General features: G+C 49.1%; 1 protein-coding gene across 3 annotated transcripts in view; it reads right to left on the reverse strand.

Annotated features, from left to right (window-relative positions):
* The window catches only part of NADK (NAD kinase), a 32429-nt gene that overhangs the window by 13366 nt on the left and 7937 nt on the right, over nucleotides 1-11126 (reverse strand). For all 3 annotated transcript variants that reach the window (XM_025397945.1, XM_025397931.1, XM_025397941.1), the window contains exon 2: nucleotides 1576-1794. In XM_025397945.1, coding sequence (XP_025253730.1) covers nucleotides 1576-1754 — 179 coding nt within the window. In that variant the 5' untranslated portion in view covers nucleotides 1755-1794. The remainder of the gene's footprint in view (nucleotides 1-1575; nucleotides 1795-11126) is intronic.

Consider the following 11126-nt stretch of genomic DNA (forward strand, 5'->3'; position numbering starts at 1 on the left):
GTTAGCCAGGATGGTCTCGATCTCCTGACCTCGTGATCCGCCCGTCTCGGCCTCCCAAAGTGCTGGGATTACAGGCTTGAGCCACCGCGCCCGGCCATGGGTGTTGGGATTTAATGTTTGCTTCCCAAAGACAGGCTGTGCTTGGGCGTATTCGCCATCTCCTCCCCCACCTCACCCTAAAGGTGCCTGTCACCCACTACGGAGGCGACCTCTGACCCAGGGCTGCTGTCATCAGGTTCAGAATGAAACAGAAATGGTGCGTTATGCCAAAGAACCCACAGGGGAAAAAAAAAAGACCAAAGCAATTCTGTTCACGCAGTCACTGCGCTGGGTGGCCTGGAGGTACAGGACAACGACCCACTGACAAGAGGCATCCTGGTGACGCAGTGCCTGTGGGGCGAAGGCAGCCACCAGCCCTCGCAGCCTCCCGGCTCAGGCAGTGACTCTGTAGACAGAAAACGTGGGAGCAGCCTGTTTCCCCGTTGCTGCCACCAAGTGAGAGACGCTGCGGGCTCTCCCATCTCACCGAGTGAGACAACGTGCTTTCTAAGACTCTCTTTCACCAAAAAGCCCCCCTCGCATTTGATAGGCGTGATCCTTCTGTTAGGCAGCGTGGCTCTGGCAAGCTTCCACCTAAAACTCACCACATTTACTGTCACCAGACCAGAACAACGTCCCCAGGCACCATCGCAGCTGCACTTGTGCGGCCACCGTCATGTGAAGCCCGGGGCGCTGTTGCTCAAGCAGCACTGTGCAAGGGTGAGCACTGTGGGCACTCTGGGCACAGGAGGGAGACACTTGCCCAACATGGGAGAGGGCTGGGCCCGCCCAAGGCCACACTCACGACTCTGCCTCCACCAGCCCTGCATCACCAGGCAGAGCCCCCCAGCCTTCGCCTCTCAAAACGAGCAGAGCCAAGAGGGATGTCCCCTCACACCCCAGTGACTTATGTGGAGCAAATGTTTCCAGGCCAGGCGCAGTGGCTCACATCTGTAATCCCAACACTTTGGGAGGCCGAGGCGGGCAGATCACCTGAGGTCAGGAGTTCAAGACCAGCCCGGCCAACATGGTGAAACTCTGTCTCTACAAAAATACAAAAATTAGCCAGGGATGATGGCAGGTACCTGTAATCCCAGCTACCCAGGAGGATGAGGCAGGAGAATCACTTGAACCCGGGAGGTGGAGGCTGCAGTGAGCCAAGATCGCACCACTGCACTGCAGCTTGGGGGACAGAGCGAGACTCCATCTCAAAAAGAAAAGTTTCCCCTCCAAGTTCGCTTCAGTCTAACATCAAGGGTCAGCATGGGTGCCAGGTGGATGGTTCTGTGCTGATACAGACAGACAAAGAAACACGGTGGCGCCCTGTGCCTGTGCTGGCATCTGGGAACGTGTGCCAGGCAGGTGTCCACGGGCCAGGCTCCCCCGTCAAGGGCACAGCTTCACCTGGGCAAGGACCCAGCTCCACCTTCCGGATGCATCGACACAGACTACTCAGAATTCTTTGTAATCGTTTTAAGAAAGAATATTATGAAATCAGAGGAGAAAAACAAGAGGAACCATCCTCCCTGGTTGTACCTGAACTCCTTGGTGCTTCCCAGGGCAGGCGAGGCAGACAGGCTGCGAGACTTGGCCCGGCCCCGGATGGGGTGGTTGTAACTCCAGGTCTCGTCGCCGTGGCAGGCCGAGCAGCAGTACGCAGCCGCGTCTGAGCTCAATTCCTTATTCATGGTCATTTTTTCTTGTTCCATTTCCATCGTCAGGAAATGAGAACTTCGGTCAGAAAAACACTGATGCCTTAATTTAATAAAATAAATAATGTAAATAAAGTAAATAAATATGTATGAAACAATAATAACTTACACATACATATGTTCCATTTCATCAAGGGGAAAAAATGGCTGAAGTCCAATTTACCAAAGTACTTTGAAAATAGACTGTTTCTGGCCGGGCGCGGTGGCTCAAGCCTGTAATCCCAGCACTTTGGGAGGCCGAGGCGGGTGGATCACGAGGTCAGGAGATCGAGACTATCCTGGCTAACATGGTGAAACCCCGTCTCTACTAAAAATACAAAAAACTAGCCGGGCGTGGTGGCGGGCGTCTGTAGTCCCAGCTACTTGGGAGGCTGAGGCGGGAGAATGGCGTGAACCCGGGAGGCGGAGCTTGCAGTGAGCTGAGATCCGGCCACTGCACTCCAGCCTGGGTGACAGAGCCAGACTCAGTCTCAAAAAAAAAAAAAAAAAAAAAAAAAAAAAGAAAATAGACTGTTTCTATCCCAAAGATATTTAAGAACTACTCCAGGTTTTTGGCTGGGCGCCGTGGCTCAGGCCTGTAATCCCAGCACTTTGGGAGATGGAGGCAGGCAGATCACTTGAGACCATGAGTTCGAAACCAGCATAGCCTGACCAATATGGTGAAAACCCATCTCCACTAAAAATACAAAAATTGCCGGGCGCGGTGGCTCAAGCCTGTAATCCCAGCACTTTGGGAGGCCGAGGCGGGCGGATCACGAGGTCAGGAGATCGAGACCATCCTGGCTAACATGGTGAAACCCCGTCTCTACTAAAAATACAAAAAACTAGCCGGGCGTGGTGGCGGGCGCCTGTAGTCCCAGCTACTCGGAGGCTGAGGCAGGAGAATGGCCTGAACCTGGGAGGCGGAGCTTGCAGTGAGCCGAGATCGCGCCACTGCACTCCAGCCTGGGTGACACAGCGCGAGACTCCGTCTCAAAAAAAAAAAAAAAAAAAAAAAAAAAATACAAAAATTAGCTGAGCGCCTATAGTCCTAGCTACTCAGTAGGCTGAGGCAGGAGAATCGCTTGAACTCGGGAGGTGGCGGCTGCAGTGAGCCGAGATCAATCCAGCCTGGGTGACTACAGCGAAACTTCGTCTCAAAAATTGTTTTGTAAAATAACATTAACAAAAATAATTGTGTTTTAAAAGAACAAAATAGAAAGTCACACTGTGTGGCCAGGTGTGGTGGCTCATGCCTGTAAGCCCAGCACTTTGGGAGGCTGGGGAGAGAGGGTCAGTTGAGGCCAGGGGTTGAAGACCACTCTGGGCAACACAGAACTCTTCTCTACCAAAAAAACATGAGCCAGGCATGGTGACCCATGAGAGAGACCCTGTCTCTAGAAAAGAAAGGTGCTGGCCGGGTGCGGTGGCTCACGCCTGTAATCTCAGCATTTTGGGAGGCTGAGGCGGGCGGATCACCTGAGGTCGGGAGTTCGAGACCAGCCTGACCAACATGGAGAAATTCTGTCTCTACTAAAATTACAAAATTAGCTGGGCGTCGTTGCACATGCCTGTAATCCCAGCTACTTGGGAGGTTGAGGCAGGAGAATTGCTTGAATCCGGGAGGTAGAGGTTGTGGTGAGCTGAGATTGTGCCATTACACTCCAGCCTGGGCAACAAGAGTGAAAGAAACTCCGCCTCAAAAAAAAAAAAAAAGCTTTCTTGGAAACAATACAGCACATTAATAAGAAAGAGGAAGTGTACAATTTCAAATACCCTAGTCCAGAAAAGCTGACAAAATGGAACCAGCAGATATACTGTGAACTCCACGCCCTGCACTGTACATTCAGCACCAATGAAATATTTACCAAACTGACCAATATTAAGCCTCAAAGAAAACTAGTGAGGACAGAAAACCTCATCTTTTTCCTTCTTTCTTTCTTTGTTTTTTTGAGACAGGATCCCACCTCAGCCTCCCAAGTAGCTGGGACTACAAGACTACAGCACCACGTCCACTAATTTTTCTTCCTTTGGTAGAGACAGGGTCTTGCTAATGTTGCCCAGGCTGGTCTTCAACTCCTGGCCTCAAGTGATCCTCCCACCTCAGCCTCCCAACACAGTGCTAGGGTTATAGGCATGAGCCACCATGCCTGGCCTAGAACCTCATCTTTTTTTTTTTGGAGACATAGTCTCACTCTGTCACCCACGCTGGAGTGCAATGGCGTGATCGCAGCTCACTACAACCTCTGCTTCCCGGGTTCAAGTGATTTTCCTATTTCAGCCTCCCTAGCAGCTGGGACTATAGGCATGTGCCACCACATCCAGCCAATTTTTTTCTATTTTTAGTAGAGACGGGGTTTCACCATGTTGGCCAGGCTGGTCTAGAACTCTCGACCTCAAATGCTCTGTCCGCCTCAGACTCCCGTACAGGCGTAAGCAATCACGCCTAGCCTGGAACCTCATCTTCTGACCACAATACAATAAAACCGGGAAGAGAGAAAAGTAGAAACAAAGAAAAGCCCTCAACCACTTGGAAGTTTCTGAACTTTGTCTTAAGCAACTCAGGGATCAAAGTGAAGATCGGACCCAACACCTGGAACATCCAGAAGGTCAGAGCAACATAAACAGCAGCCAGGGTCGGTTCAACCCCATCAAAGCTAGGTCACAACCCCTGGGAAGTCATGAACTGAGCACTCAATTCAATAAAGCTAGAAATAGAATAAAACAAGCTTCAGAAGAACAGAAGAGGGGCCATGCATGGAAACAATAGAAAATCACTCAATAGAGGCTAAACACATAAAATAAAGCCAAATATACCTTCTCATTAAAGAAGATAAATCTTAATAAACTCAGGACAAGGTAGATTCTGGCATTAAAAAGGATAAATGTGGCATTATGGACTGAATGTATCCTCCCCTAATTTATTTGTTATTTTTATTTTGTAGAGACAGGATCTCTCTGTGTTGCCTAGACTGGTCTCAAACTCCTGGGCTCAGGTGATCCTCCTGCCTTGGCCTCCCAAAGTGCTTGGATTACAGGTGTGAACCACTGCACCCAGCAATCCCCCCAAATTCCTACATTGAAGCCCTAACTTCCAGTGTGGCTGAATATGGAGGTGGGCCTCTAAGAAAGGAGTTAAATGAGGTCAGCTGGGCACGGTGGCTCACACCTGTAATCCTAACACTGTGGGAGACTGAGGCGGGCAGATCATATGAGGTCAGTAGTTCGAGACCAGCCTGACCAACATGGTGAAACTCCGTCTCTAAAAAATACAAAAATTAGCTGGGAGTGGTAGCAGACGCTGTAATCCCAGCTACTTGGGAGGCTGAGGCAGGAAAAATGCTTGAACCCAGGAGGCAGAGCTTGCAGTGAGCTGAGATTGTGCCATTGCACTCCAACCTGTGCCACAAGAGCGAAACTCCATCTCAAAAAAAAAAAAAAAGAAAAAATGAGGTCATAAGTGTGGGGTCTGATCAGATAGAATCAGCATCATTGTAAGAAGAGACACCAGGGTAGGCATGGTGGCTCACTCCTGTAATCCCAGGGCTTTGGGAGGCTGAGGTAAGAGGATCACTTGAGGCCAGGAGTTCAGGAACAGCCTGGGCAACATAGCAAGATTCTGCTTCTACAAAAAAAAAAAAACAACAACAAAAAGAGTTGGACAGAGTGGTGCATGCCTGTAGTCCCAGGTACTTGGAGGCCAAGGCAAGAGGATCACTTGAGACCAGGAGTTTGAGGTTGCAGTGAACTGTGATTGTGCTGCTGCACTCCAGCCTAGGCAATAGAGACCCTGTCTCAAATACAAAACAAAACAAAACAAAAAGAAAACAAAACATCGGAAGAGTTCTCTCCACACCTCTGTTCCCACCCTCACTGGACACAAAAGTAAAGCCAGAGAAGATGGCCATTACAGTGAGAAAGAGAGTTGTCACGATGAACCAAATTATCTGGGACCCCGACCTTGGACACTCGGCCTCCAAAGCTGTGAGAACAAACATTTCTGTTGTTTCTGCGCCCCCTGCCCCATGCCTGTGGTGCTTTGTTACAGTAGCCTAAATAAAACAACTAAAATATGTGAGATGATGGCAAGGTGGGCAGAAGGAAAGTTCAGATGGACAAGACTGTGGGCCCTATGCTAAGGTCAAAGTCAAGGGGTTCTCTGAATACCCAAAAAGCTGGTTATCACATCTGGCTGCGTTTTACAATCACCTTAGAGTTTCCAACAAAACCAATTCCTACGTGCCCTCTAGGCTGAAGGATGAGAACCTGAAGGCACAGCCCAGGCACTGGCACTTTAAAGAGCTCCCTGGAGGATTCCAATGTTTAGCGAGAATTGACAGCACTGCTCCAGTGGGTCAGTATCTTCCCAGCTTAAGACATACCAGGCTGGGTGTGGTGGCTCACGCCTGTAATCCCAGCACTTAGGGAGGCCAAGGTGGGCGGATCACTTCAGGCCAGGAGTTCAAGACCAGCCTGGCCAACATGATGAAAAACACTGTCTCTACTAAAAGTACAGGCTGGGCTGGGCACGGTGGCTCACGCCTGTAATCCCAGCACTTTGGGAGGCCGAGGTGGGCAGATCACGAGGTCAGGAGATCAAGACCATCCTGGCTACACGGTGAAACCCCGTCTCTACTAAAAAAAATTTCCTGGGCATGGTGGCAGGCGCCTATAGTCCCAGCTACTAGAGAGGCTGAGGCAGGAGAATGGTGTGAACCCGGGAGGCAGAGCTTGCAGTGAGCCAAGATCATGCCACTGCACTCCAGTCTGGGTGACAGAGCAAACTCCATCTCAAAAAAAAAAAAAAAAAATACAGGCTGGGTGCAATGGTTCAAGCTGGTAATCCCAGCACTTTGGGAGGCCGAGGTGGGTGGATCACCTGAGGTCAGGTGTTTGTGATCAGCCTGGCCAACAAGGCGAAACCCTGTCTCTACTAAAAATACAAAGGTAGCTGGGCGCAGTGGCAGGCGCCTGTAAATCCCAGCTACTCGGGAGGCTAAGGCAGGAGAATTGCTTGAACCCAGGAGGCAGAAGTTGCAGTTAGCCATGATTGCACCAGCCTGGAGACAGAGCAAGACTCTGTCTCAAAAAAAGAAAAAAAAAAAAATTAGCCGGGTGTAGCGGCGCGTGCCTATAATTCCAGCTGCTGGAGAGGGTGAGGCATGAGAATTCCTTGAAGTTGGGAGACGCAGGTTGCAGTGAGCTGAGATCGTGCCACTGCACTCTAGCCTGGGCGACAGAGCAAGACTCCATCTCAAATGGGAAAATAAAAAAGAAAAAGAAAAAAGAAAAAAAGACATACCAGTGTTTAGGTCGGGCGCCGTGGCTCACGCCTGTAATCCCAGCACTTTTGGGAGGCCGAGGCGGGCGGATCACGAGGTCAGGAGATCGAGACCATCCTAGCTAACACGGTGAAACTCCGTCTCTACTAAAAATACAAAAAATTAGCCACGAGTGGTTGCAGGCGCCTGTAGTCCCAGCTACTTGGGAGGCTGAGGTAGGAGAATGGCGTGAACCCAGGAGGTGGAGCTTGCAGTTAGCTGAGATTGTGCCACTGCACTCCAGCCTGGGCGACAGCACGAGACTCTGTCTAAAAAAAAAAAAAAGACATACCAGTGTTTCATCCAAATACTTAAAAAATTCGGCCAGACATGGTGGTTCACACCTGTAATCCCAGCACTTTGGGAGGCCGAGGTGGGTGGATCATTTGAGGTCAGGAGATTAAGACCAGAAATACAAAAAAATGGCCGGGAACGGTGGCTCTTGCCTGTAATCCCAGCACTCAAAAAAACAAAAACAAAAACAGAAACAAAAAAATTAGCCTGGAGTGGTGGTAGGCACCTTAATTCCAGCTATGCAGGAGGCTGAGGTAAGAGAACAGGAGAATTGCTTGAACCCGCGAGGCAGAGGGTGCAGTGAGCTGAGATTGCACCACTCACTCCAGCCTGGGTGACAAAGTGAGACTCTGCCTCAATTAAAAAAAAAAAAAAAGGCCGGGCGCGGTGGCTCAAGCCTGTAATCCCAGCACTTTGGGAGGCCGAGACGGGTGGATCACGAGGTCAGGAGATCGAGACCATCCTGGCTAACACGGTGAAACCCCGTCTCTACTAAAAAATACAAAAAACTAGCCGGGCGAAGTGGCGGGCGCCTGTGGTCCCAGCTACTCGGGAGGCTGAGGCAGGAGAATGGCGTAAACCCGGGAGGCGGAGCTTGCAGTGAGCTGAGATCCGGCCACTGCACTCCAGCCTGGGCGACAGAGCCAGACTGTCTCAAAAAAAAAAAAAAAAAAAAAAAAACTATGAAAAATTCAATGAAAACCAGAACCTACAAAAACACATCTGGTATAACTACTCCTATTCAGGACTATACTAGAGGCCACAGCCAGTGCAATAACATAAGAAAAAAGTAAAAGGTACAGTGACAGAAAAGGTTTGGCATAGAAAGTAGGTCTGTTAAACAAAGTAAGAAAAGGAACAAGTGAAGTTGTACTTGCAGATGACATGACATTTCTATGTAGAAAAACATAAATAAGTGAGTTTATTAGCAAGGTTTCAGGAGGCAATTTCAATACACAAAAATCAATTGTATTTCTATATACTAGCAACAGACAACAGGAAATTGAGACCATCCTGGCTAACATGGTGAAACTCTGTGTCTACTGAAAATACAAAAATTTAGCCAGGCTTGGTGGCGGGTGCCTGTAGTCCCAGTTACTTGGGAGACTGAGGCAGGAGAATGGCGTGAACCCGGGAGGTGGAGGTTGCAGTGAGCAGAGAACCCACAACTGCACCTCAGCCTGGATGACAGAGCAAGACTCTCTTTCAAAAAAAAAAATAATAATAACACTATAATTTATGGCCGGGTGCGGTGACTCACGCCTGTAATCCCAACACTTTGGGAGGCCGAAGTGGGTGGATCATCTGAGGTCAGGAGTTTGTCATTAGCCTAACCAACATGGTGAAACCTCATCTCTACTAAATATAAAAAATTAGGCCAGGCGCAGTGGCTCACGCCTGTAATCCCAGCACTTTGGGAGGCCGAGGCAGGCGGATCACGAGGTCAGGAGATCGAGACCATCCTGGCTAACATGGTGAAACCCCGTCTCTACCAAAACCACAAAAAATTAGCCGGGCGTGGTGGCAGTACCTGTGGTCCCAGCTACTCGGGAGGTTGAGGCAGGAGAATGGCGTGAACCCAGGAGGCAGAGTTTGCAGTGAGCTGAGATCGTGCCACTGCACTCCAGTCTGGGTGACAGCGAGACTCCGTCTCAAAAAAAAAAAAAAAAATTAGGTAGGCATGGTGGCACACACCTGTAATCCCAGCTATCTGGGAGGCTGGGGCAGGAGAATCACTTGAACCTGAGAGGTGGAGGTTGCAGTGAGCTGCGATTGCACTGCAGCCCTGGTAACAAGAGTGAAATTTCGTCTTTAAAAAAATAAATGATTTATAATATCATTAAAAATATAAAATATGTAGGGATATATTTGACAAAAGACATGTAAGAACTGCATACTGAAAACTACAATATACTGCTGACAGAGATCAAAGGAAATCTAAATAAATGGAGAGACATACCACGTTCATGGATTGGAGGACTCAATATTAAGATCTCAGATCTCATCAAATTGATCTGCAAATGTTATCCAAACAGAACCATCAAAATCCAAGCAGGATTTCTAAAGGAAAGGACAAGCTGATCAAATTCACATAAAAATGTAAAGTATCTAGACCAGCTAAAAAAACTGAACAAGAACAACCATGGACGGCTAAGTTCATGACTTGTTGAAAAACTATGGGAACCCGACAGCGTGGTAGTGTCAAAACGGACATACACATCAAGGAAACAGGACAGCCAGCCCAGAGGCAGACGCCACAGACCCCCACACACATGCAGTCAATGGATTTCTGACAGGTGCTGAGGTGATTCAACATGGGGGAGGATAATCTTTGCACCCAATAGTTCTCAGCAACTGGACAGCCATGTCTAAAAGAATGAAGCCCAACCATTTCCTCATACTAAATACAAATATTAACTCAAAATGGATTATAGACCTAAATGTGAGGACTAAAACTACAAAACTTTTTAGAAGAAAGCATTGGAATTATTTTTCTTTTTCTTTTTTTTTGGAGACAGAGTCTCACACTATTGCCCGGGCTGGAGTGCAAAGGCATAATCTCGGCTCAATGCAACCTCCGCCTCCTGGGTTCAGGTGATTCTCCAGCCTCAGCCTCCCGAGTAGCTGGGATTACAGGCGTCCGCCACCATGCCTGGCTTATGCTTTGTATTTTTCAGTAGAGACGGGGTTAACTCCCGACCCTGTGATCTGCCCACCTCGGCCTTCCAAAGTTCTGGGATTATAGGCGTGAGCCACCATGCCTGGCTTTTTTCTTTCTTTTTTTTTTTTTGTGAGACAGGATCTCCCACTGTTGCCCAGGCTGGAGTACAGTGGTGTGATCTCAGCTCACTGCAACCTCAACCTCCCAGGCTCAAGCAATCCTCTCACTTCAGCCTCCCAAGTAGCTGGGATTACAGGCATGCACCACCACACCTAGCTTATTTTTTTTGTTTTTTTTTTTTGGGGAGGGGGTGGAGATGGGGTCTCCTTATGTTGTACAGGCTGGTTTCGAACTCCTGGGCTCAAGTGATCCTCCCACCTTGGCCTTCCAAAGTGTTGGGATTACAGGCGTGAGCGACTGCACCCAGCTGGAAAAAGTCTTAGTGGTGTTTAAAATCTTTTATACTTAATGGAACACTGATCTTTGTTTTTTTTTTGTTTTAGGCAGGGTCTTACTCTGTCTCCAGGCTGGAGAACAGGGGTGCAATCATGGCTCACTGGAGCCTCTACCTACTGGGCTCAATCCTCCCACCTCAGCCTCCTGACTACCTGGGACTACAAGCATGTGCCACCATGCCTGACTAATTTTTGTATATTTTTGTAGAGATGAAGTTTTGCCATGCTGCCCAGGCTGACCTCGAACTCCTGGGTTCAAGCAATCTCTCCGCCTCAGCATCCTAAAGTGCTTGGATTACAGGCGAGAGCTTGGATTACAGGCGTGAGCCACTGTGCCTAGCCAAAACACTGTTAAGAAAATTAAAGGCCGGGCGCGGTGGCTCAAGCTTGTAATCCCAGCACTTTGGGAGGCCGAGACGGGCGGATCACGAGGTCGGGAGATCGAGACCATCCTGGCTAACACGGTGAAACCCCGTCTCTACTAAAAAAATACAAAAAACTAGCCGGGCGAGGTGGCGGGCTCCTGTAGTCCCAGCTACTCCGGAGGCTGAGGCAGGAGAATGACGTAAACCCGGGAGGCGGAGCTTGCAGTGAGCTGAGATCCGGCCACAGCACTCCAGCCTGGGCGACAGAGCCAGACTCCGTCTCAAAAAAAAAAAAAAAA

This window comes from Theropithecus gelada, chromosome 1, assembly GCF_003255815.1.
Source record: "Theropithecus gelada isolate Dixy chromosome 1, Tgel_1.0, whole genome shotgun sequence".
NCBI classification, from domain to species: Eukaryota; Metazoa; Chordata; class Mammalia; order Primates; family Cercopithecidae; genus Theropithecus; species Theropithecus gelada.